The 27,825-nt window shown below is 42.3% G+C and overlaps 1 protein-coding gene across 1 annotated transcript; it reads right to left on the bottom strand.

Annotated features, from left to right (window-relative positions):
• Nucleotides 1-639: 639 nt before the first annotated feature.
• On the bottom strand, nt 640-27,402 carry setd1a (SET domain containing 1A, histone lysine methyltransferase). Its single transcript, XM_028600435.1, has 21 exons — nt 27,128-27,402; nt 26,153-26,297; nt 24,911-25,009; nt 24,541-24,811; nt 23,579-23,733; nt 23,208-23,467; nt 20,674-22,384; nt 19,037-20,026; nt 18,439-18,606; nt 17,862-17,946; nt 17,629-17,771; nt 17,209-17,248; nt 16,926-17,115; nt 16,727-16,770; nt 15,282-16,576; nt 13,325-13,673; nt 12,929-13,113; nt 9,662-9,772; nt 3,967-4,086; nt 3,527-3,664; nt 640-2,729 (listed from the first exon to the last, which is right to left on the bottom strand). The coding sequence occupies exons 2-21, from the start codon at nt 26,288-26,290 to the stop codon at nt 2,556-2,558; spliced, it is 6,666 nt and encodes a 2,221-aa protein (XP_028456236.1). The 5' UTR covers nt 26,291-26,297; nt 27,128-27,402; the 3' UTR covers nt 640-2,555.
• Between the last annotated feature and the right edge of the window lie 423 nt (nt 27,403-27,825).

The following is a 27,825-nucleotide window of genomic DNA, read 5'->3' as shown; positions in this document are numbered from 1 at the left end:
CCAAATTGAAAATGCCAAGATAGTCAGAGACCTAATTCTAATCAATACATTTAAGAGATGTTTTTCAATCTGGCATTAGAAAAACTGACGTGGACAATGAGAGGTAAAGTTGAAGATTTGATGTAAAAAGTGCACCTTAAAAAAACAGTCTAGCTGATTTTAACAGAACATTACACAGAGCAAAGGCTTGCCTGATGTTTGTCAGTCAGACGTACAGCTTAAAAAATAAAAAACGTCATCTACTGTGCTGTGAGCTTTATCAGATCTCCCTTTACTGTTATCACCTGATGACTTATGAAATTTGTAGGCCAGATTTTCAGCGCTTCCTCTCGTTTCTTTAAACAGGAAATATAAAAGTTGCAGGTGCATGGAAGCAGATTTCATCTCTGTAAAAGAGGAAATGGGACTTTGTATTGTTGTTTCCACTATGCAAACAACTTCCTGTTGAGCACGTTTATCAGCTAGTTATTTTAATGTACCTTCTATCTAGCATGTAAAACATTTGGGAGTCAGGATCCCTTAGATAAACTATGATAGTTAGTCTATTAAATAGTCTACATAATACTCCCACATTTGCTGAACCACAATGCTCTCAACAGTAGGACACAGTCATTGAAAAAACATGGTTTTCATTTATTTAAAAAATATTTTAATGCACCATTAATAAAGGGTCCAACGCATTAATACAAGAGAAATATTGCAAATAATATTAAAATAATCAAATTAAAAGGAAAAACATTAAAAAATAAATGAATGGAAGGTATGTACATGTTTCCTCCTCATGGAGAGAGGACAAGGAACAACATATTTACAGCTTGAAATCTGTGTGTTTCTACGAGAAACAAACACCTCTACAATATTTACATGTACTTCTTTGATTTTTTTTTCACCTTTCATCCTGTAGTAAAGAGGGTTGGTTTGTACTGAAAGGCTTTCATTGAAACAAGAAATATCGTACACATTTTCCGTACAGTTTGGGAGACAACAAAATAACAAGTCTTCTGCTAGTTAAAAGTTCAAAATAGCGGTTAAACTTTGGACGGCCATAGCCACATGAAAAACAGAGACACAAAACACGGGCCATATACATCCTGCTGTCTGCAGCTTATCACAAACCCGCTGTGGTGCATCTATATATGCCTTCCACCCACCTACACTGCAAACAGATCGTAAGCAGGACATGTGTTTGCATTAAGCCAATGCATTTTTCAGGGAGGGATGTTTTGTATGGGGCGAACAACTCCACATTCAAATAAAATACATACTAATGGATTCTGGAAAGGCCAACAAAACAGGGGAAAAAAAGACCAAAATAAAAATAAATGCGCCTTTTAAAAACATGTGTAGCACACAGATTGACTAAGTTAAACACTGACCACACGTTTATTAAGACCTGCATGAGTTTGGTGGAAATCATTGCTTTAAAAGCTAAAGAAAAAGAACTTGCAGTTTGCAAACTGCTGAATTAGGAATAGTCAACATTTGCTCCCATGGAACTAAACACAGACAAACCGAAGGAGAGATCCTACAAAACAAACACTTAAAGAAGTTCTCATCACAAGAACATTTGCTAACATAGCTTTAATTTTGGGGAAAAAAGAAAAGAAAAAACACAGGCCAATTCTCTGTTTTGCTGTTCCTGCAGACAAAAATTCAGCAGCCATGTAAAAATAAAACACCTAGCTACAACCTAACATATTTCAGGGTGGGTTAAAAATAATAGTTCAAAAGGACTTAACTCCCATTCAAACAGGAGGTTGTGGCAAATCAGGAGAGTAACGCACAGCAGAGAAGAGAAATGACTGAAAATGAAATGAGTTTTATGGAGCTGGTGAATCACAAGCCACTAAGGACAGTTGGGTGGGTACACTAAAGCTCATTTCACTGTAAGATACTTACAGCTAATGCAACTAAATAACAATACCATTAATAACAGCAATAGTAATATTATTATATAATACTATGAATTGAAATAAAAAAAGCTCCAAAACAATCTTCACACTTGGAAATCTTGCATAACTGAAGACCAAATTAATGTTGAAGTTTGTCATCTTAAAAGTGCACCCTTAACAAGCGCATTTAAAAACCCTGAATTTGTCAGATATTCCTGTGCGTCTGTGTGCGGATCTGTGTGGATGGGTGGTGGTGCAGGGAGGGATTTGACACTGGAAGAGTGATCCAGGAACGCTATTGACGTATAATACTGGTGTTCTTTTCAGTTTTTATTGTCTTCCTTCAAACGGATATTGGCATGGAAATAGAAAGCTCTTCGTGCCTGGCTGCACAAAACATATTAATAATCAATCCACAAATACTGCCACAGAAGAGCTAATGCTGATGCAGAGGCCCCCACTCATAGTATTCACATGCCAGGTGACACAAACCTCTCACACACTGGCTTGTGAAACTGCCAAGTGAATGAAAAGTGTGTATGAAAAGTGCAAGTGTGTGTGTCTCTGTTTCATAGGTATTGTGAGGACGGGGACAGGGGGGTACACTCTGAGGAGGGTGAACTCTGGCTGTCTGTTGCCAAGTGACGAAGAGAAGCACATCCACTAGTTCAGTGTCCCACGGCAGTTCTCTGTTCCACACAGGCAAGGAATCTTATTCTCCTCTAGGGGGAATTTGTAGTCGTACGTTATCTCTTCATTGACGGCAATGGCCTGCTTCGAGTAGATCACAATCTTTTTCTGGGACTCTATGGTGATAACCTTGGCGTAGCAGTTTGGCTGGAGGAACAAAGCAATAAGAGACTGATGAGCAACAGCTCCAGAAAAGAATCATGCTAAAATTATATTTTTATTTAATTAAATTATATATTATATTTCCAACCTGATCTCACAGAATTCCGGCCCCTTAACTCAAAATCTGTGGCAGTTTCACGGAATGGCAAAAAATTCTGTGATGGTCCCACGGAAGAAATCCGTGAAATGAACACGGATCGCTGAAAATTCCGGAACGCCGAAAATTCCGTCATGGACCCATGGAAGAATTCCATGAAATGAACACGGCCCCTTAAGTTAAGAAAAGGTTGTGGGTGGGCTTACGTTTCCATGACACGCGGGACAACAACAGTACGGTTGGGTTTAGGAAAAGAGTAACGGGACGCGGGACAAAAATGGGACGGTTGGGTTTAGGAAAAGAAGAAAGGGATGGTTGGGTTTAGGAAACTTGACACGCGGGACACGATCCCCGGTCTCCTGGGTGAAAGTCCTGTGTTTGACCCGTCCACCACCCCAACCAACCTCCCTACGCAGATTTTCGGACTTTCATACTACTCGCTACCGTAGCTCTTAATGCTAGTTCATCTTCTCATTGACTTTACATTGGCATTGTTTTCCGTGGTGGCCACACGGAATTTTCACACATTCTGTGCCACCACCACGTAATGCGGTGTAAACCGTTCGTGATCATTTTTACGGAATTCTGTGAGACCAGGCTGCATATTTCATAGCCTGTTAGCTATGATCTACATCTAAAACACGTCAGATATGGACAAGAGTTGATTGAGGATATTCAGACTCACAGTGCAGCAGTGGTTGATGAATCGTGCCAGGTTTCCACACTTGGTGGCATCAATAATTGTGTCGTGGTCCACTCTGAATAAGTAGCTGCTCCCGATGCCCTGCTGTGCGTACCGCTTCTCTCGATTGTCAGCCACCATCTGGACACACACATAAACATTTGTTCACCTGTCCTATGTTGACACTGAACCAACCACAACATACAGGTATAAGGTGCATGAGTAATGTTTCATCTTTACAGTGCTTTAAATTGATAATGCACCAATATTGAAATAATAGAAGCTTGCAGATGCATTTGGCATATTTTTACTTATTTTGTAGCTGGATGTGTATAATCACGGCACTAAACTGTTAATATTCATACAACATACTGACTCCATGGGATGTCTGGAAAGTTTTGCTTTAAATTCATCACTGGTTCAACACAGACTGGAGACATTACCTGTCTGATGTTTTGACCCACATACTCAATGACCATCTCATCAGCAGCAATAGGCTCCATGGCAAACAGGCCCCACTCGTGGATCCTGCTGCGTCCAAAACGAAGCCTCTTCTTGCGGTACTGCATAAGGAAAGAAAAAGACTCACTGTAACAAAGGTCTAAAAAAACATGCAGGTTCTCGGATGAATAGGTTTTGAGTTTTCATGAAAATCCACTCCGGTATACACTCACCTAAAGGATTATTAGGAACACCTGTTAAATTTCACATTAAGGAAATTATCTAATCAACCAATCACATGGCAGCTGCTTCAATGCATTTAGGGGTGTTGTCCAGGTCTAGACAATCTCCTGAACTCCAAACTGAATGTCAGAATGGGAAAGAAAGGTGATCTAAGCAACTTGCTCAGTTACTGGGATTCTCACCCACAACCATTTCTAGAGTTTAGAAAGAATGGTCTGAAAAAGGAAAAACATCCAGTATGCTGCAGTCCTGTGGGCGAAAAAGCCTTGTTGATGCTAGAGGTCAGAGGAGAATGGGCCGACTCCAGCTGATAGAAGATCAACTTTGACTCAAATAACCACTCGTTACAACCGAGGTATGCAGCAAAGCATTTGTGAAGCCACAACACAAACAACCTTGAGGCAGATGGTCTACATCATCAGAAGACTCCCCCGGCTACCACTCATCTCCACTAAAAATAGGGCAATGAGGCTACAATTTGCACGAGCACACCAAAATTGGACAGTTGAAGACGGTAAAAATGTTGCCTGGTCTGATGAGTCTCGATTTCTGTTGAGACATTCAGATGGTAGAGTCAGAATTTGGCATAAACAGGATGAGAACATAGATCCGTCATGCCTTGTTACCACTGGGCAGGCGGGTGGTGGTGGTGGTGTAATGGTGTGGGGGATCCCTTTCGCCTTCAGAACTGCCTTAATTCTTTGTCATTGATTCAACAAGGTGCTGGAAGCATTCATTAGAAATGTTGGCCCATATTGATAGGATAGGGTCAAACACGGTATTAGCATGGTGATCCTAATAATCCTTTAGGTGAGTGTATATACCTACCGGTATATGTGTATGGTGGTTTGTAAGTGAACTCTGAATAAGTCCAGTAAAAAATAGCCACCACCCTACAATATGACCACCACCCTTCTTTAGGGTGTTGATGGTGATGAGGAACTTTAGGACGGATTTCCTGTCTGTGTGTTCAACACAGGGTTAGCTCTGTGACATGTTTAGCCTTGGAAGCAGGAGAAACAGGCGGCGTTGAATGATTAATGCCTTCCCAGCGAGCAAGCTAATCCCACTCATATATCCATAACTCAAAAGTGTGCAAAGTTAGCAACTTCACTTTGAATACAGGACCTCTATTATGTAAGCAAACTGGCCAATAAACTACTGTAATACACACACATGCAATTTGTACTTAAAATAAATTCTCAGAAGTCACCATAGACAAAGTTAGGGGTTGGTAAACAGACTGGATTCTCTCACCGATTCATTTCCTGCCTGGCTGTCTGAATGGCCCCCGGCTTGCCTGAAAATAGATCTGGGGTCTCATTTATAAACGTGGCGTACGCACAAAACGGGGCTGAAAATGTGTGTACGCCACTTCCCACGCAAAGGTTGTGATTTATAAAAACCAAACTTGACGGGAGAATGTGCAGTCCTCCACGCAAACTCTGACCCATATCATCATATCATATATTTCACTCCATATCCTCCACATTATCATGAAGATGAAATCCAGCAGTGTTATTTGCGCTTGTACTGAGTGATAACTGTTCCATAAACACCTCCAACTCAAATCTTAAATAAAAATTTGTTCTTAATATTTAATCGGCGCTGTCTCGCCGTCACATTGCCCGCTACGGAGTGCAGGAGGAGGAGATGGCCGACTGCATGGAATACAGGATAACATCAAATACCCTACCATTAGATAGCTGCAGAACACAGTGTAAATAACTAAATATCTGTCTTTAAAACTGTACATATATCATCAAATGTCAAAGTCTGAAAATGCAGCCGTTAAGCTCTCGCGCAATCGTTACCCTTAATGTCCTTGTTATCAGTCTGAACTTTAATACTGTTTGCGACAGAACCTGCATGAAGAAAAGTGTGTTTGCCTATTACACTTTATTTCGTCTTCAAATTGTATCTCAGGGTGAGGGATACTGTAATGGGAAAAATTACATTTAAGCATAATTCTTTATATTTTTATATTTTATTTCTACTTTAATTCTCTCACATTATTGAAAGACAGTTTATCTCAGTTTCTGCTTAACTGCTGAGACGTCCAGTCTGGAACATAATGTGAGCACTGTTTATCTGAACAGATAGGGGTCGTACAGGGAGGAGGAGGCGAAATGGCTCTGAGATGTCTGCATGTGTATCAGATTGCCTGTAAGAATTGTAGCGGCATAATAATCCAAGTGTGTGTGTGCTGTCACTCTGAAGATGCATAAAAGCCTAGTTTTTCTGTTCACTCATTTGAGAAACTGACTCCACACTGGGCTGCGGCCTTTTTGTGAAATCATGTTGCTCCTATTTGCAAATATATATGTTTTTAATAAAATACAAAAACCCAACTTGGTTCTAGTCTCAGACGGTCTTATTTGTTTCACTTTACTAAACTCTGAAAATCTCCACCCCCTGCTGCAAAGGAAACTTCCACTACAATACCACTAGTTGATGCTGTGTTGGCAAGGTGTCTACGATCACAAATCGTTGTAAACATATAAATACTGCGGTGAACCCGTGCGTAATGCTGCATGATGGCACTGCTGGCTCTGCAGGAGGACTACGCTAATGGAAGAATCAGGAGAAAAAGACTTCAGGGACCATGATGATGACTGGTTAATATGCAGATTTAAATTTTCTAAAGCTGAGCTCTTGGATCCATGTACTGAATTGGGTACAGTAGAGAGGGCAACACACCAGAACCGTGCCATCCCGGTCCAAATACAGGTCCTCGCCACTCTGGGGGAAACCGGCTGTTTCCAGAGGGAAATGTCAGACAGCTAAGTGTTTTTTTAAAAACAAATATTATATATAATCTTCAACTTTATAACTCAGGCTTGTTTGGATATAATATATAGTTCTGTTAAATCTTATTATATACGTCTGGTATATCGAAGCTGTCCCCGAGAGCTGTAATGCCTGCTGTTTTGGACGTATTATTAATATATGTAGTCTATAAATCAGGGTTCCACACGCTTTGCAAGAACAGGCCGAAATTATAATTCAATTTGCAGCAATTCCTGAACGTCTGAGAAGTTTTTTGCTTTTTCTCCGCCAGTCATCATGATACAGTGTAACAATTGCCAGTGTCATTCATACACTGATCAGCATTCACGAGGTGCTTTGCATTGACTATTTATGGTTAAAAATGGGCGTGTACAGGGCGGAATAAGAGGCTGATCCACGTACGCACACTTGTATGGATAATCTCTGATTTATAAAGCGAACATTGCTTACAGGTGTGCGTACACGGTTTTATAAATCTGACTTTTTTTTTGGCAAACGCCATTTTGGGCTTTTGGGCATATGTACACAATAGTACTTATGGTACTTATAGTAAGGATCCTACGCACAGTTTTATAAATGAGACCCCATGAGTGTCTCTTTAGTGGAGCGGAGAGCCTGTTCACGCACGCTTCTGGGCCTCTCAGCGCCTTGTGGAAAATACCAGAGGGGGAATGACATGCAACAAAGGACTGCAGGTCGGAATTGAACCTGCGTCCACTGCGGCAAGGTTTGAGCCTGATACCAATGGAGTACTTGATTTGATACCCTTTTTTTGTCTACTTTATTCAATACCCTTCATGTGAATCGAAGCATTCAGTTGCGTAAAAGAAATGTCCACCAACACTCCTCCCTATCCAAATGATATTTAGTGTTCAAATGCACTTGACTTCACCACACCACAGACTGTATGGTTGTAGCTGCTGCATTAGTGGGCCAATCACATGTAGCCTTATATCAAAGAAAGCTTGAGGTGATTTGCTGCAAGCAAAACAATATAAATAGTAATTTCTTTCTAGGTCTGTGTACAAAAAGGATCAAATGCAGGTATCGTTTGACTGGAGAAGTTTCAAAACTACGGTCATAGTCTTGCATTGCCAGACCTATCTCCACAGCGTGGTGGAGTAAGGTCTGGCTACACTGCACATAGAGTCTGGGATAAGAGAAAAAAAACGCTCTGAGTTGTTTGCATTCTTTAAACCAATCACAATTGTCTAGAGCCGCAAACACAGCGACTTTGGCTCTGAAAAATGGTCTCAGGAAGGTACTTGTTTCAGGGGGAACATTTGCATCCAGCAAAAACGCCACATACAATATTAAAATTAAGTTAACTGTTCACACAATACAGTAACATGAGCTATTTAAATTAGCTGGATACAAAGTTAAACGAAATTAGCTCTTACCAGTGTATCGCCGTGTGTATTTCATCCATAGCAATCTTCCCATATCGGTCCCAAAATGTCCGTAAACAGATTCTCTGTAAATCTTTACAATCATTCCCCAAAAGAACAAAGCAGGTTTGCCTTGTTGCACGATTAATTTTTTTTTTCAAAACTTGTCATTTTTATTGTGTAGCTTGCTAGCTCAAAGGTTGTTTGTTGTTGTTTCCCAAAGTGAACGGAGTTTGAGAACACGACACAGAGAGCAGAAAGTGAAAAAGAGTCCCCCCCACCTGTTCTAAAGCGTTCTGCATGTGGCGTCTGCTGATGTGCAGGTTACCTTCCCCACAAACACGGACACACATGTTGTATATACAGATACATCTCGCTTTATAAGATACTAGTTTGTCTGCCTATAAGTGGCATCACGCTCTGTCTGCACTTGTTGTCTGGTCGTGCTTTTCATGTGTGGGATTCTGAAACGTCCTTAAATTTGGGAATTGTCATTTGTTCATTCAAAGTCAAAGACAGTACGAAGTAGTAAAACTGCACATTTTTGTGGGTGTGAGGTGTAGGTCACATTTTAGCTGCCAAAGCTCCGCTGCTCTCGGTCTCTGGTCCTCAGTGTGAGAGGGGGAGTGGCCAGCGGCTAGAGCGGCAAAAGCCAATGTGTGCTTCTTTTACCTATATATTTAACAATATCTTTTGCATTTCTAATCCAAACAACGTCAAACTGCACTTACTTGTGCCCGTAGCAAGACACCTGTCAAGTTTGAAATCCATCGGACTAACGGTTCGAGAGATATGCGCATAACACCCACACAGACAGACAGACAGACAGAAAGACGTTCCTGCAATTTATAGATAGATGTGGCTACACCCGCTGTAGATTTGCTGCGGATAAAAACTAAGTCTTATCATGGCAGCTAGAAGAGATAGAAATGTTTGGTCAACAAAGACTTAGTAAAGATTAAATCAGTTAAGAAATGAAAGGGGCAGCAACACGAGGACCTTAATTACACATTTCTGTCATTACCACCAGGCATTGTACAGTGACGTTTTATATGTTTTAATACTGAAATATGATTTAATCTTATTTCAGGAATTAGTTAAATACTATTCTATATCAAAATACTTGTATTGTGAGATTAATACTGGCAAATGCACTTTATTAAAACTGTCTGAAAGGACTGTATATTGCCAACTATAATTCACAACAATGTGTTGTAATTGTATGCAAATACAATTGAGTGGATGCGTGAGATAACATGGCTGTAACTGTCCATACCTTAAGCTGGTTGAGTTTGAGCAGGTCAGAGTCCATGACAGCCGTGGTGCCGATGACAGTGAGGAGGCGGCGCTGCTCTGAACGTCTTTCTGATAGCACCCGGTTAGCTCCCTGGCAGGAAACAGAGAGCAACAGGCTTTACAAAGAGACCCTTGACACAATCTCACTTTATCATATGGCCTTGAGCTGTAGGAGAATGAAGCAGAGAAGCAGTTTGACCTTGATAGTGTGGGTGAGGTTCATTTGGAAATCAGACACTGAGGCAGATAGGACTGTGAGTAAGAGGAAGGATGATGAAGTCCATTATGAAGCATTACACCACCAACAAATGCAGGATGTGACTTCTGAAGGCTTTGAATTGCGTTTCTTGCACATGATATCACCAATTATTAAAATGACATCACTTTACTGTCACGTAGCCTTTAAAACCAGGAAAAAACAACACAAAATCCAAAATGTAAGACGATATCTAGCCTCATATATCGATGTATTACCCAGCCCTATTCCCAGGTCTCAGATGATGTAAACGTATATGTGGTATATACTGCACTGTCGACCTTCCATCTCCCCCTAAAGAATCACTGTCCCTCCCAAATAAAAAATAAAGGACAAAAAACGGGTCATGCAGGTCTCAGAGGATTAATGTGCAGCACTAGCACTTGTTTTTGTGTTCATCTTTTTTATTGGCTGTATGTATGCCAAATGTTGAAACAATAACTTGACTGACTGAGGAGAAGAGGGTGGTATTTAAAGTTCATGATAATGGTCAACCTGAACAGCTGTATAATTAAAAAGACAGGAGGGCTTGCCACAAACATATCATGTGTACCCTTTCCTGAAGTACATCAGTCTGTGCTTTGAAAACAATTCCACTGATAACTCCTCCACAGTCAGACCACAAAGTACACCAAACTACATGACATGTGCACCTGCTGGGACAGGTGCTGGGCTACTTTGATCAGGACATCAGAGATGCTGACTGACGTGGTGTCCAATAACATCTCATTTTGTGCCGAGTCACAGGTGACACGATACCTCTAAAAACATTGAGGTTATATCAAAACAATAAGCATTGGGTAACGGAAAATCTGAATGGTGTGTGAAACTTTTCTCCACGATGTCATTGAGACAAAGCATAAAGCCAGAATGGAAAACATATTACGGGGGAATCCAAACGTTGCATAGGAATGCAACAAAAATATCAGCTTAATATCCAAATGTTCCTACCTTCCCTAACAGTCTGGTGTCATATGGATCCAATTTTTTCTTTGAGAAACCAAGAATAACTAAAGCAAAAATGTAAATGGATACATTTGGGGAGGTTAAAAGGATGTGTGTAGCAGTAGGTTTAAAAATAAATGAATGTTGTCAGGAACAAAACATTTTTGAATCTGGTGGATTAGGTGGGCAGAGACATATAATGTTTTCCCTTCAGAAGCTTTTCAGGATGTAAGGGGTTTCACATTCAGTTGGTTTTAAAGTGCAAGTGTTTATAATCAAGCTTTTAGGTACGTAGCACCTAAATTATGGAATGCTGTGCCTCCACCCTTACCACGTGCTGTTTCTATGGATTCTTTTAAAAGTCAGATAAAGACCTATCTATTTAGACAGGCACTTGGTAAACCGGTTTGCACTTTATATATTGTTATATCATTTTTACTGTGTTTTTATTATGTATGGTGTTCTCTTGTATGCTTTTTACACCGCTGTAAAGTACTTTGTGATTTTATCTGTGAAAGGCGCTTTATAAATTTGGCAATATTGAAACCAATTAATAATTTTGTGAGCCCACAGTGTTTTTCAAATTGTTTTTAGAGCACTTGAGACATGTGCCAGCCATCTGTCTTACAGAATGGTTACACTCCTTTATTGGCCCATGCCAACTGTGTTGCACATCAATTTTATTTTAGATTTTCTTGTAAAATTTGCAGAAACCGGGTTTAATCCTTTGATTTCCACTAACATGTCACATTTTATCTTCTAATAAATAAACTTTATTTGTATAGCAAATTTCTTGCAGAGATGCCTCACAAAGTGCCTAAAAAATGTATTCTGAGGCTATAATTAACATTTAATTAAACATAAATAAAATGTAAAAATGTATGTAAGAGAGCATATCAGCTTGTCACACTAATTTAAAATGTGTAATATGTAGGAGTTATGGTTTAATTATTGAACCATAGATGGTGTACTAGTGGTTTGACTAAAAAGAAAAACATTATCTTTAATATGCCATCTCAAAATCTGAAAACTGCTAATATCTGATTCTGGAATCTGTGATGTTACAGGTTGGGGGTAATACAAACTGAAGATCAAAAGTATTTTTGTGTCTAATGAAATTTGCTGTGTTCAAACATTAGTTACTGCATCCTCCAATTGTCCAAAACCTCTAGACTTGACAACACAAAAGGTACACAGTTATAATGCTTTGTGCTGATCAGCTATTTGGAAAAGCTGCATCACTGTTGCACAAATCCATCACAACCATCTCTACCATTCTAAAATCCTCTTTATTATCCCAAACCCCAAAGTTTCCAGTTAATCTGAGCCAAATTATTGGGGGTCGATTGCACTTACTTAATTCCCTGCCAATTTAATTCCTTAGGGGTATTATCAAGCGTCATATTAACCATCTATAATAACCATATTCAGCAACTACTGGACCCTCTGATGTTTGTTTACAGAGCCAGCACAGAGCTGGACAATATAATTCTTTCCACAGCATAATCATCTGGAACCATGTTTGGAATTTCCACACAATCAAACCCCCCTTACTTCCACAGCAATTGTCAAGCATTTGAAATCTCATTGCAAAACGGATTCAGTGGGTTTTAATTTATCAAGATGAATGCTGAATGAACATTAACTCAACAAGCAGAGTCCCAGTACCTCAGCTTGCTACTGGATGCAAACTCCCTTGTAAGAAATAGACCAACCAAACTTAAAATAGCAGTCTTTGTTAAATGTTCCGTCATAGTTAAGACTATTCTTGCATTGTTTTGAAAATCCTCCAACTGTATTCTTTTGTATTTTAACTCTCAATAGTTTCCCAATTGCTAGTTTGGTAATGTAAGAACAACAAACCTAAACAGAAAATTAAATTTTTTAATTAATTGGCAGAATTGTTGTAGAACCACAGATTTAAGTTCATCGCTGTTAAACATATTCCCCTAACAGGAACAGAGTGGAAAAGTAAAGAAAATAATATGCTTACTAACACTGCAGAGAAAAAAGGATCACAGAGAATGAAATTGGGAGAATGCTTACTGAGAGGTCGACATTCTCCACCTCCCGTATGACCTGCTCGGGCAGGTCCAGGTCTAGATAGGCGTCCTTCTCCTTGCGGCTGATGGCATAGTAGCCCTCACTCCTGGCACAACCGGTTACATGCTCACGAAGCTGTCCACCTGTGTTCTTCTTCTTACTACGCCGAGCGTTCGGCAAATTGGTTAGTGCAGCTCAAGGTCAAGGACAATAGCAGGAAACCATACAGTGATATGAAGACACAACACATTTATCCATTAAAAAGGAAATCACATTATGTAGGCTACTTACTGGTTGAAAACAGCCACAGCTTGTTTGGACAATGGTTACTGGGGTTAATTTCCATGGTGATTACACACACACATATTTAACGCAGAACTAAGTCATTGAAAAGGATATTAGTGTGGTTGACCCAGTGAGTATCATTGAGCCAGTCAGAGCTGTGGTTGTCCTGCAGCAGCTTCTCATAAGTCTTCTTCAGCAAACTCAAGTCTTCGCTGTCCAGACCGGAGTTCCAGATGTCATATAGGATGGTCATCTGCTCAAACTCACTGCGGTTGTCAAACTTAATGGCTGGTAGCTCGGAAGCTGGGACAGGTTTTGGCCCGCGCTGGGATGTTGTTATCCCTGCCTCCTGCAGAAAGAGGCGCTCACTCTTCCTCAGGTCTTCAACTACCTCATCCTCTGTGTCTGAGCTGGACAGCTCCCCAGACTCAAGCTCCTCCACGTCCACATCTTCCTCAGAGTCCTGCACAGAGGAAGAGGAATTACATTTTTTATGAAAAGATATAACAATAATTTTCATGGGAAACAAGCACAGGTGCTGTTCTGCTCAACATTCAAGGAGGTGGACTATTGTTTGCACCCTCCTCTGGTTACTAAATTGATCACAAGAGAAAAGATGCCTCAGGATCGGTCTGAACCAGCTCAACTGATAACACTGGTTGATCCTGTCCTGCAGGTTTGTTTTGCAGTAATTAGTTGAAAAAGCACGCTGCAAAACAATTAAAAGCAAATGGCTCACTCAGTCACAAACAGCCTGGCATATGTGAGGAAAACTCACTGCACAACTATAGAAGCATAAACTAAATATACACCAATCCAACTTTTTCAGTCCCGATACCTGGGCTTTGGGTATTACTGAAATTATAAATAACAATAATAAATAATTGAATTGAATAGATCGGCCCCATTATCGCGGATACGTGATCCAGCTATTTAGTAAGTATCAGCCTGATATCAGTATCCCTAGCTTAAACAGGTGCTGGTGGCACTAGGCAGAAACTAGCAAGTTTGATAAAGACAAACTGAACACATTTACATTAAACACGGAGGCAATGTCAGTAGGTCTGTGTTGACTCGGTGGGTAAGATTAGTGTTATTGGAGAGAATAGCACAGGGCCACGTTTTTGCCTGCTCCTTTAAAAACGTCCTCTGGTGAGAATTCACCATGAATATCATGCTGGCAATACAAATCTCATAATGCCAGTTTTTTATTACATCTACAGTACAGGCCAAAAGTTTGGACACACCTTCTCATTCAATGTTTTTCTTTATTTTCATGACTATTTACATTGTAGATTCTCACTGAAGGCATCAAAACTATGAATGAACACATATGGAATTATGTACTTAACAAAAAAGTGTGAAATAACTGAAAACATGTTAGATTCTTCAAAGTAGCCACCCTTTGCTTGTATTTAATAACTCTGCAAACCCTTGGTGTTCTCTCAATGAACTTCATGAGGTAGTCACCTGAAATGGTTTTCACTTCACAGGTGTGCTTTGTCAGGGTCAATTAGTGGAATTTTTTCCCTTATTAATAAAAAAGCAAAGGGTGGCTACTTTGAGGAATCTAAAATATAAGACATGTTTTCAGTTATTACACACTTTTTTGTTAAGTACATAATTCCATATGTGTTCATTCATAGTTTTGATGCCTTCAGTGAGAATCTACAATGTAAATAGTCATGAAAATAAAAAGGAAACGCATTGAAAGAGAAGGTGTGTCCAAACTTTTGGCCTGTACTGTATATATATTGTAGTTCTACAGCATGTTGGTATTCCCATTGATTACAAGCCCAATAACATAATTTCATATAGCTGGGAAATTTTGTGCATGCACGAGACACAGTAAGAAAATAAATACAGCCATTTCTTTTCTGAGGAAAAACATGGACATGACTTAAAAAAAAGAAAGAATGTGTTATCCTTAGAGAAACCTTAAATTAGACATACAGATGAGTAATATGTTTTGTTATGTCAGACACATTGTGACATTGTTACCTATGACACACTGTTTATGGTTAAGAAACACACAAACATTTACAGGAACAAAGCAGAAGTTCCCACACACCTCTAGTTTCCGTTTCCTCTGTTTCTTGCCCGGCTGCTCCTCCTGTTTTTTTGTGTGATGAACCTCAAGGTTTTCTTTGTCTTTTCTTCTTCTCTTTTTGCTCTTGTCCTTTTCAAGTTCGAAACCTTTGCCAACCGCGATCTTCTTCTTTGACGATGGAGGTAGAGCTGCAGCCTGGCCCGCATCTTCAGACTCACAAAGCACTCCCCCCATGTATTCTCGTGTCTCTCCTCTGGGTGGTTGCCCTTCTCCAATGACCTCCTCTGGCGCTTCAAGCACCCCAGAAATAGTGTTGAGGTCTGCTGGGAGCAAGACAGAAGGGTCTTGTTTGGAGGAAGTCCTTTTGGTACCTGACGGTACTGGGAGAACAGGGGGTTTGCAGTAGTTGTGCTCCATAAGGACAATTACACCCTCTGGGCTTATAACCAGGGCCAGTGACTCTGAGGAGAAGAGATCCTCTTCCATCTTCTGCTCTTCTGCCTCATCAGATGTCTCTGTCTCCTCTGAGTCCCCAGCATCAGGATCCATTTTCAAGGCTATATCAGCCAACACAGACAGGTCAGTGGCTGAAGCGGAGGCTAGCTGCAGGAGGCTTGATGCCCCTAGCTGCTCTCTGAGTCTCAACCTCTGCTCAAATTCTTCCTCATCCTCGTCTTCCTCTCTGAGGGAATGACAGGAGGCAGCAGACAAGCTGGTCGTCCGAGGTCTGCCTCTGGACCGTTTGTTGACAGGAGGAGGAGGAGGGGCCTCCTCGAAGGCCATCCTGCACATAGAGGCATGGTCCAATGGCAGGTTCTGCACAGTGCGGCACACCATAACAGGTGGGATGGGAGATTTGGGGGAGTCTTTACCTGCACCCCGTTTTCCAGGGGATTTGACAAGGGTGGTCTGAGGAGAAACAGGTGGTCCCTTTTTGGACTCATCAGAATCTTGGGTTCGTCCAGATGGGGGCACGATGAGGGCATTGCCTTCCCCTGGTTTGGAGGCAAAGGGGAGCAGTTGGATGCCGTGAGAGGGACGAGCCAAGGGGGACAGGGAAGAATTGACTGGGGAGTCTGGGGGCCTGCCAGGGGAGAGAAGAGGAGATTCACCCGCCAGCTGTGAGGGAGATGGAGATAGCGGTGCAGTCGGCAGCTGCGTTTTTCCGTCATTCTCGCCTGTGGAGAACGAGACCGTCTTCCTGCGTTTCTTGAGAGGGGGCACAAGAACAATAGGGGACGAAGGACGCGGGTATGGCGGCGATGGAGGTCGCTTGGTAGGTGCTGGTGTATCTGCCTTGCTGTCCTTGGCTTCACCTGAGAGAAAATATGAGAGTTTACAAAAGACTGATCCAAACTTAACACAGTGCAATTACTGCACTACTTTAAAAGCTGTAAAGCAGCTTTTATGCCCAACGAGGCATTTTTGAATGTATTTGTTAATATTAATGAGGTGTTATGACTAACCTGTTTTAACCTCTGCCTTTGAAACAACATCTGCGTCATTTTCCCTGAGATAAAACAAAAGACAACATTAAAGCCAGCAATAACAACATGATGAAAAGAACATTTAATGAAATTAAACCGACAAAATTTATTTCTGAGGACAGATATTAGCAACGCTCAAAGATAACATGGACTAAACCCAGAATTTCAAACTTCATACCTGCCATGTTTCTCAGTTGTGCTGTCCATGGTTGACTCGTCCATGGAGTCTGGCCCTTCACTCTCAACCATCTCTCCTTCCTCTTCATCCTCATCTTCAGAGGAAGATGAAGATGAGGATGCTGAAGAGGAAGAACCCTCAGAGGACGAGGAGAGGCTCTCATCATCACTATCGACACTAAGGGCATCATCTAAAAAAACAGACATTTGGTATCATTACTGCCTTAACTAAAAGTAAACAGAAATAAATGCATAGTAATAAGGTATTACAGGTTATGATTTACCATCAGAGTCCTTTTCACTTTCTTCATCCTCCTCATCCTCCTACACATAAAAAAGTTTGGAGTTACAACTCTAAAAGATCACAGTGAAATGCTGCCATCTAGCAAATAATAAGAGTAAGAACACATTTGTTATCAAACGTGTTGACAGAAAACAAATATAAAATCCAACTATTTACATGCCATATGAATCAAACATTCTTATTTGTTTAATGGAATGCACAGCCTGTTTTTTTTTTTATTAAATAAATTTGATAGAAAATTGTTTCCAAAGGACTCATGTATGCACCCAACTTGTGTGTGTGTGTGTGTGTGTGTGTGTGTGTGTGTGTGTGTGTGTGTGTATCTATTCTTGTTCTTGAGTTTATTTTGTATATTGTGGTTGGCTTTCAAAAAAAGACTGAATTAAAAGAACACACATACCTTTTCAGTTGAGGAGCCATCAGAAGTTTCCTCTCCCTCACTGCCAAGCTCCCAAGGTTTACGATTTCTTGGCCTCTTTTTCCTCCTTTTGTTGTCCCGCTCAGCTCCATGTCTTTTTACCTCTGGCATTCTCCCCTCAGCAGCTGGAAAGAAGACACCAGTTCAAGAGTTAAATGCAGAAATCCTATTAATCCAACCCTTCTTTTAAAATTTGCAACATCAGCTTAGCAAACCTTCGTCATCCTCGTCTGGTGGGGTCGAGGGTCGCGGCCTTTTCATGTCTCCCTGGTCAAGCTCCTGAGGTTCTTTCCTCTTTACCTGAACAATTGGACACCAACAATATTTTTTACAAATCAACCAAACAGAACCATGGATGGACTTTAACTGTTCTGGCTATTTTTGACAACTACGATAAGCTTATACCACAAAATCTAACAATACAAAAAACTATAGCATTTTCCATAACAATAAATTGCATTTCCATTTTGTACTTGACAAAAACTAAAATCTGTGTTCAATGTTTATATAAGAGAAGTCCTGGCAGTAATTAGGACTAAACATATCTACAATTTTAATTTGTGACCAGTACTGTTAGGGAATGTCTTCCTTTAAAATAAAAAACAATGGTTCAAACTGAGGGCATGCTATGACAGTGATATATTTCTTGGTAACTGTAAAACAACAGACACTAGCCAGTGTGTGTATGTATTCAAGAGGGGTAGAAGTAGGTGTTTTAATTTATCAAATAACAGTGTGAGCTGTCAAACATAGAGATATAGTCCCAGATCTGCCGCAGCATGGTGCTTTTACCTTGAAGGAAGGCAGTCGTAGTGCTCCTCGGAGAGACAATCCCTCCATGCCACCACTCTTTGCCCAATCCACAAGAGACGTGAGAGGCTCCCGAGGACGGTTGACCTTTTCCTCTTTTTTCTCATCATCCCGTAAGGCAGACATTCCTCTAACCATTGTCTGGAAAGGCTAGAGGAGAAAAAAAAATACAGTTACAATTTGTATTTAGTCCTCTTTTTTATTTCACACTGTAACAGTAATCCCTGATCAATGTGGTCAGCAGCATCCTCTTGCTACTGAGAATGAGCAAATTCAAACTGCCATCAAAAGTTTGGGCAGCTTTGGAAAGCAAAACATCCCCTTTTAAAACTGATAAATGAAGAAAGTTATATTTGTGGCAAAATACATTTCAGGACAGGTAAAGATGTTGATGGCAGTTTTTAATCTGAATATAGAATCCACTTGAAGCAAAATATTTTTTTAAAACAGATTTAGTTTGAGTTTAATGAAACAAACAAAGAAGTGGAAAAAGCAATATTTCTTACCTTCACACAAAAACCAAAACAGCAAGCTTAAAAACTAAGATATCACCAGCATTGTTGTGATTAGTCTTCCTCACCTTGGCCTTGGTCTCTTTCCTCTCCCACCACTCATCAAAAGTTGCAAAGGCAACATTCTCCACCATTTTGCGGTTCAGGTCCCTCTGCATGATGTTTTTCATTTCCTGGATTAGAGTGGCCATGGCCATCTGCACTGTGGCTTCATGTGGATTTTCAGCCAACATGGGCATCTCCTGCCCTGAAGCCCTGTACTCTTCCTCCCCAGGCAGCATGGTGCCATAGCCGGGTGGGGGCATGAAGGAGGGGTAGTGTGGCTGTAAGATGTGTGGTGGCCAGCCAGTGTGGGGAGGCGGGATACCATGGTGTGGAGGGGGTGGTATCTGAGTGCTGTGGGGGTCAGGGTAGGGGTAGGGCATGTGGGGGGGCATGTAGCGGTGGTCCTGGTCATAATGAGCGCCTGCCCCGCTCCCTTCTTGGTCCATGTAGGGGTGGTGTGTGTGGGGTGGGGGCATAGAGTGGAGATGGTAGGAGGTGTAGTCTGCAGTGGCTGCCTCACCAGGGCCTGGCGTGCCGTTGGATGACGACATACGCAGTTGGTGAAGGCGACTTAGCATGTGGGTCTGCATTTGGAAAGACATAGGAGCTCCACCGCTGTACTGGTTCATCAGCTCCATGGACGTGGTATAGTCATACATGTGAAGGGGCATGGGAGGAGGATACTCGGGATGCAGCTCCATGTGCTGTAGCGGGGGGATCCCAGGGGGTGGTGGGGGCTGGAGGGAGTAACCAGGGGGAGGTGGAGGAGGCAAATGAGGAGGGTAGGAAGGTATGGGAGGGTGTATGGAGGTGCCAAAGTGCTGTGCAGAGTCAGAGATGGGTGGGGGCGAGGATGAAGGGTCCGTTTTTTGTGAAGGCATGGCAGCCTGGGATGAAGAGGGTGAGGAACCTGAGGTGACCGAGGGTTGGTGAGTGGTCACCGTCGTAATGGTAGTCTCCTCCTCCTCCTCCTCTGAGATCTCCATGTCTTCACCTGAGGAATGAGGGGAGGACTGAAAGAAAAGAGTTTACAGTTTTAAGTTGGGAAAGTGTTTACGTACCATCCACAGTGATAACCACGCTCAAAAGTGGGGCTGCAAAGATTACTCAAAACCACAGATTTAGGAAGTGTACTGTGGGAGAGGAGCATATTAATTTGATAACCACAAAAACAAATAAAAAGTAAAATTACAATAATATATATATATATAGCTTAGTTTGTGCCCAGTATGTTAACCATATTTTTGTGTACTTACTGAAGTTGTTTTTTCTTCTATGCTCTTTTTCTTCCTTTGTTTGCAGACTTTAATGTGCATATTATTTTGCATCTGTGCATTTGTAATAATAATAATAATGATTTTTTATAATTTACAAAAATGTTTTTTCATATTCAACATACATAAAACATTTTTAAATGTTTATTATTTTTGGGTTGCTTTTACCAAAACAGTAAGCTTCCCATCCAATGTTACAGGCCCACTGCAAAATAAATAAATAAATAAATAATAAGCCACCTGTATGCTACTTCAACATCAGCATTGTTCAGCACACTTTGGCAACAAAGTGAGAACTATGCAACTTTTATTTGTCAGGACAAAAGAAAGCGGTTGAAAGCTGAATGTCTGAACCCTTAAGCTTCATTACGTGCCACTGGTCTTACCTGACTCTGTCCATTGTAAGGTGGTGTGTGTGCTCCTTTCCTGCTCATTGTATCAGCAGATCCAGCCTGTAAAGATTCCTCCTGTAAAGCTCCAGTCCCAGTGAGGCCAACTTGGAGCTGGGGTTCCTCTGGGGGCAGGATGTGGGAAGAGTAGGTAGAAGAGGATGGTATGGTTGCTGTAGGTACAGTGGGACTCTTCCTACCTTCTCCCCCCTTTCCTCGTTTTCTTCCTCTGTGGACATCTCTATCTCTTTCCCCTTTCCTCCTGGGGTCCTTCTCCCCATTGTCTCCCACCTGATTACCACTTGTGTGCTCCCCTGTTACATCACCTGACCCACCTCTTCGCTCTCCTCCATCCCCACGTATGCCCCTCTGCTTTTCCTCTTTCCTATCTTCCTCATCTTCCTCATCAGAGGCAAGGAAAGAAAACTTAGCCTTTTGTTCCTTTAGGAGCATCTCAATACGAGAGTCAAGGCTGCTGCTGTGGTAGACAAACGGTAAACTCTCATTTGTGGAATCTGGCTCTGGGGAGGAGGAGTCACGTTGAGGGGGCGGTGGGGAACTGGAGGAGGAGGGAAGATGATGGGGGAGGGAGGTAGAGGAAGGGGAAGTAGAGGAGGAAGCGATGGAGGGGCGGGGCGGGGAGGAAGGCGGGGGCGTCTTCGGCGGTGCGGGTGGGGTGCTGGGGCAACGTTTGGGCTTTGACCACTGCTCTTCGCGAGCTGGACTATCCTGGTTGAAGTCCAGTGTTCCAAGTGTCTCAGCTACAGCTGCTGCGATGACTGAGGCTGGTGGGAGGGGAGATGGCGCAGGAGGAGGTGGAGGCGGAGGTAGAGCACTGTGGTGACTTGGGTGGTAGTCTTTGTCAGCACCAACTGAAGGCAGAGAGCCCCTCTCTGCGAGGCTTGTGCCCCCAAGACGGTTAGAAGCATCCAATCCCTGAGAAGGGGCTGGGGCAGACTCTTTGGAGGAGTATGCAGAATAAGATGAGGGGGGAGGAGACATGCTGTTAGAGGAAGAGCGGTAGGAGTTAGAATTGTATCTGGGGTCAGAGCTGTTGGAGTAGTCACTGTCTCTGTCCCGGTCTCTATCTCGATCTCTGTCTCGGTCCCTGTCCCGGTCATGGCTGCTTCTTCTGCGGCTGCTGCTGCTGCCATGGTGGTTGTGAGAATGGTGGTGGTTGCGGTGTCTCTGGTGGCTGTGGTCACCTGATCGGGAGCCCAGGCTGTCTCGCCGGTACACCCTGTCATCCCTGCGATCTGAGTGGTGATGAGAGTGATGTGAATGGTACTTTGTGGAAGAGTTTGTGTCTTGCTGGTGGTGGTAAGATGACCTTCTAGAGCCAATCCCTGCTGCCCCATAACGCCCCCCTGAGTCTCTGTCACGGTCCCTTTCTGACAGTGGGGGCTGATCATACTGGGTGGCAAGAGGTGGCGGAGGCATTGAGGAGTGGTGTGCCATGTGTTGCCCAGGCCCTCCAACATTAGGGTATGGGGGGTAGCACGGCGGCTCGTTGGGACGGTATGAGGTGGTTGGGGGGTACATAGGGCGACCTCGGTGATACACTGAAGGTTCCTGTGCATCCTCCGAGTAGCGAGACACTTTGTATCCTCCGACAGTAGATGAGACTGCCGAAGACGAGGAGGAGGAAGGTAGCATATCCTGGGGAGGGTAGCCGCTACCTAATGTGCCGGTGTTGTAGCCAGTATGCCTGAAAGACACAATTTAGTAATTACAAATTATTGTTGACTGAGATTCACAAACTGACTGCCACTTTTCCACCAACTACCTATGCCACCACTGCCAGTTGCACTGAATGATCAAAAACATAAATGTACTTACTTAATGTTATTTTAGCAATTTATTTTCACCTAGCAGTGATAAAGTAAACTGTAACAACAGAATCTTCTATGCAGATAGGGTTGGGTACCGAACCCAGTACTTTTACCGGTACCAACCGAATCACGTCAGTACTACCGAGTATTGGTTCATGTAAAATCAAACGGTGCCTGATTTCGGTACCTGAGAGTAAACGCAAGCTTATCTGTCCTCTCTGCATGTTGACGGAGAGCAGAGGTCCGACACACACACGCGCCGCAGAGGTGCGGACGGAGTAAACTACGTGGACTCTGCAGTTTTGTTGAAGTCACGGCGATGCCGATAAAGTGGTTTCAAGTGTGGTAACAGTTTTATAAAACTTCACGCAGACAGCGTTTGCTGCGATATGATATTAATGGTGAGCCGAAAGCTGTCGCGGTGCTGATGACATTACACTTCCTCTGACACCAGCAGGCACAACTGTGGTTTCTACTGGACTGACAGGCTGAGGTTGCAAGGCAAGGCAACTTTATTCCTACAGCACCTTTCAGCAACAAGGCAATTCAAAGTGCTTTACATAAAACATTAAAGAGCAATTAAAAACAGTCATGATGAAAATAAAACAGGCTAAAATATAATAATATACAAATACAGCACCAAGGCAATGGTAAAATATTGATGTGAAACTCTCTATATGACAAATATAAACAACTAACCTGCTGCCGGTGTAGCCCGAGTCTTGTGAGAAAGGAGTCCCAGATCTGGAGCTGTAAGGTGTTCCTCCTCCACCACCCTGAGATGACGCAGTGGAGCCTGGAGTGAAGGTGCCAGCCATGGAAGAGGGGGGCGTGTCCAGACGTTGATCACTGTAACCAGTATCCCCAGAGCAAGGGGTGGCGCTTCCTGATGTGAGGGCCTGGACCCCTGCTGCCAAAACCGCAAGCTCACTAGAGAGCCGCCGCCTGATTTCTGATGACTGTGAACACATTACATACATAAAAAATTTAGAAAGTTGTCTTAATATGCAATATCAACTTTAGATGATCATTATAAGTGAAGTGACAATTACTGTATGCTGTGACAATACCGTGTCAGGCTGTGGCGGTGGCTGTGGCGGTGGCTGTGTCTGTGATGGGGCCTGAGGCTGGAGCCTGTCTGTCAAAGCCTTGCCTCCCAGGGGCACAGTCTGAGGAGTGTAGGACCCGTTTACTATCAGGTCGTAATACTTCTGCCTCTGCTGGCCTGGGTAAATAAACAAAAGCCACAGAAAAATAAATTCAGGCTGTCAAAATGAGCTCACCACAAACATAAACAACATCCACTTATAGTGATGATTCCAAGACAAACTCCATTAGGTTTAATTGTCTCCATCAAGAGCCAGCTAATGTGTTTTTGTTAGCAGGACATTTCAAAAGTTTGTGGAAAGTTAAGGGCATAAGCTTTTCTTTAATGAAATAAAAAACTGGCAAATATATCTCATGATTGTGTTTCTCTATGTGTATTACTATGTAAAACTGTTTAGATCCAAGTACAGAGAAAAATGTCATAACCTTTTCAATGATTAAAGGAAATAACACATTTAGACAGTTGTGCAGCTTTGGGGAAATTTGTGCTTAGTGGTTTAATGTGCACAACCTAAATGAGATTTTATTTTCAACTGGCTTACTTTATATTTAAATTTGTGTTAAAGCCAGAGTGTGTAAATGTGTTTTCATGGACACAAACACAAATGTTTTGGGGGCATTTCTGCCGTTATTAGTTAGGAAAGCTGAGATATTTAAGGGGAGAGGGGGGAAGACATGCAGGAAAACAGTCACAGGTCGGACTCGAACCCTGGACCTTCTCCATCAAGGAATAAACCTCTACATATGTGCGCCCGCTCTACCAGCTGAGCAAACTGGCCACAACACAAACACAATTTTAAACCAAAATCTTAAATGTGTTACATGTTTATACTGGCTTATTATTTGTCTCTGCACAGAATTTGCTATAAAGTTCACCCAAAATTGTCTGAATTATCACTGTGATAACTGGAGGCGTTTAGCTTACCTTTTATATCCAGTTGAGCATGAATGATGTTACCCATGACAGAAGTGTTGTGTAGCTGCTTGACTGTGTCCTTTGCTCCTCTGGTGCTGGTAAACAACACTCTGGCCAGGCCCAAGTGCTTCCTGGTCTTGGGGTGAAACAGGATCTCCATCTCCTCCACCTCACCAAACTTGGCACACATTTCTGCCAAGAAGGGCTCCTTGATATTGTCATTGAGTCTAGCAAAGGTCACCTCCTTGAGAGGTATAGGACCCACATAGAACTCATCAAGCTGGGAAGAAAAATTACAAAATTAGGGAGAAGAACTTGCCATTCCAATAGATGAAGCTGCTTCGGATGTGTGAAATAAACATTGACCAGTTGTTCTCACCTTAAACTTTGGCACTGGCAGGGACAGTTCTGTATACCTGGACCATAGTCTGCGAGGTCTAGGGTCCCGCAGATCACCCACGGGAGGAAATCCAGAGTCCTGGGAAAAGATTATATTAGGAAATTCTTTAGTAACACTTTACTTGAAGGTATCTACATAAGAGTGACATGACACTGTAATGAACACATGACATGGTCATGACACATGAACCCTAAACCTAACCCTAACCAAAACCGAATGACACTTACTAAAAAAAGCGTTATGTCATAAACGTTTATGACCTGTTTATAATGTTTATGACACGTTCATGATAGTGTCATGTCACTCTTATGTAGATACCTTCAAGTAAAGTGTAACCAATTCTTTATCCCATCTACCTCTCGCAGAGAGATGAACAGAAGAGACATGAGCTGCATCTCATAGCCCTTAAATTGCCTCCTCAAGTCCTCCACTTGCCTCCCTTCCTCGGGTCTTAGTCCCTTCCACCGAGGAGGTACGGGAGAGACGCGAGCAAATCATGGGGAGAGAGGCAATGAGCAAATGCATTGTAGGGGGATGAGAGGTCCTTCCCTCTGAAGCGTCACATGAATTCGTCAGCTGTATGGCTGGAGTTAGCAGCTCCTTCAGCTGCACGGCTTCCGGGGAAGGCTGCTCTTGTGTATCCTCTCCTATAGCTCCTCTGTGATCCCTCCTCAATACTCGCTCCTCGGAGCAGAAATAAGGGCTTTGAGACAGCCTTTACCGAGGAGGGACAGAACTTCTGGTTCAGCCAAGGACCAACGAGCTATCAAATAAGGGCCATGAGATGCAGCCATGGCGTGCTGATGTGTCTCCAGCCTCCTTTCTGCTCTGCCCTGTTCAGTTCTGTACCTTACCATCAACTTGTTAATTTTCTATTAACCTTGCTGTTAACTGTTTACTTCTTGGCATGTTTATAGTTTGAATTGCACCTTACTGTTAACCAGTTATATTTATGACACTTACCGTTAATCTGTTAATAACATGATTACATTTTTGGCATTGTGTACATTTGGTTTTTGAACCTTGCTGATATTTTATTAGTGCTAATATTTTGTTTATTTGCACTCTTTACATTTGCATTCTGTCCCACTTTGTATTGCAATTGCTGCATAACAATTTACCTCAGAATATATAATATTTTATCTTGTATTATACAGGTTGCAGTTCAAATACACAATTTTAGGCACACACTTTATAAAAAAGTAAAAACATGGAACTCACTGGCACACTGAAATGCACTCCATCATATCTGTAGATTTTCTGTGCAACCCGTCGAATGGCTGGGTCCTGGACGAGTTTGTAGCTCTTCCACTGCAAACTGACAGCTTTTTGTGAATCTACCCCACCGTCTGGATCCATCCTACAACTGAGTGTCAAAAGAATACCATGATTTCACCCAATGCAGCAGCTACTGTTTGGGGACAAAACCCCGTCAGAACCACCAACACCACCATTAGGGGCGAAGCTGTAACAAATTAGCCGCGGAATAGAGATATAGCTACTGATGTGAAATGCTGCAGTAATTACAGCCGACGTATTTGGCCGCTAGCAGTTACGGGCATTCAGTGGTATGTTACATCCATAAATCGTTTTGTTACGTTACCATACAGTGGTAAGGTAACGTAACATGATCTGCGTCACATCAGTTAGCCAAACATGAACTTTTCTGACCACTGTCTGTTAATAGTAACATTCAATACAGAGGACAAAATAAATTAGCAGAATGATAATAAGAACGTTCTCAGTCTCGACTAAGATGCTGTGTGCTGTCAAAACAATGACCAGCGTTACGTCACTGAACAGTTAACGTTAGTTCAGTTAGCAACATGCTAGCTGCACCAACAAAATGCAAAGAAACTAGCGGTTTTCCAACGTCAAAACAGAGTTCACGTTAAACGCATAATACATCGGGTGCCGAACTATTCTGCAGGAGCAACATAATCGGTAGCTTTAGCGTTAGATAACGTTCACTAATGTTAAATTACTTATGCCTTCTCGCTGTAGCTAGGGCAAGTTAACGCTGCCGTTGGCTAATGCTAACTAGCAAGAACACCAAGTTAGCAGTCAAACTCTGATCGTGTTGTCCCCCCCCCGCCCACATCGGTAACATTTATCAGTGACATTCATGTTGTGCAACTCTCTTAGAGGATCTGCTGACTTGTTTTGACCTCCGGTCGGCCTAAATTTATACCCCACCTCTTCGAGACCTACTGCCCGCTCATCCGAAAGTAGCAGCCCGCCGCTGCAGTGTAGCAGCTACATCCACCAGGCCCGGGAGACGAACAAGAAAACACTGAGCCTCTAACAGAAAAGGGACATCTCCGACCCGGCGCTAAAGCAAAACTGACGAGCTAATACGATGCCGCTATCATTCCGGTAGTTAATCCAGACAACAACACGCTTCTCCTAGCAGCGAAGCCATTGTTTTCTCTTTAAAATCCCTATATTGTTGAGAGAGCGGCCATCGCGTAACCAACCTGAAAGCCTCGCCTGTTCTCCATCAGTGTATGCGAATGCAGCCTACGATTCCTGACCGGCACTTTCTTCAAACGCGGTTACTATAAAGGAAAAATATGGAAGCCACTTACTCGACACACCATGTGAATATAATAAAAATGAAAATATTTTCTATGAATAAACGTCTGTATTTTACCAGTGGTCAAATTGCTACAGTTGAAAAGATATGTTCGAATCTGCTCACGCAAACCCAAGCCCAGGAAAGTGATCAAAGCGCCCCCTAAAGGCTGATTAGTGACAACTCAGCTAAAGCAAACTAATGATTCTTTTGATTTATGAACCAAGTGGTGCAGTTCTAATATTTATATAGTTCAATTACTGATGCATTAACGTTAAAGCTTGTAATGCTGTAGCTGGTTAAGGTAGATGGTGACTGT

This window comes from Perca flavescens, chromosome 15, assembly GCF_004354835.1.
Source record: "Perca flavescens isolate YP-PL-M2 chromosome 15, PFLA_1.0, whole genome shotgun sequence".
In the NCBI taxonomy this organism is placed as follows: domain Eukaryota; kingdom Metazoa; phylum Chordata; class Actinopteri; order Perciformes; family Percidae; genus Perca; species Perca flavescens.
The sequence above is the reverse complement of the archived record's forward strand: the minus strand, read 5'-3'. Positions and strand labels throughout refer to the sequence as shown.

What these genes read in the sequence shown, in the direction of transcription:
- setd1a (XM_028600435.1), bottom strand. Translation starts at nt 26,290, where the DNA reads ATGGATCCAGACGGTGGGGTAGATTCACAAAAAGCTGTCAGTTTGCAG. An exon ending in ACCAGACGAGGATGACGAAG is followed by an intron (nt 17,772 to 17,861) that starts GTTTGCTAAGCT and finishes TCTTCTTTCCAG; the next exon opens with CTGCTGAGGGGAGAATGCCA. An exon ending in ATGGCTCCTCAACTGAAAAG is followed by an intron (nt 17,249 to 17,628) that starts GTATGTGTGTTC and finishes TTTTATGTGTAG; the next exon opens with GAGGATGAGGAGGATGAAGA.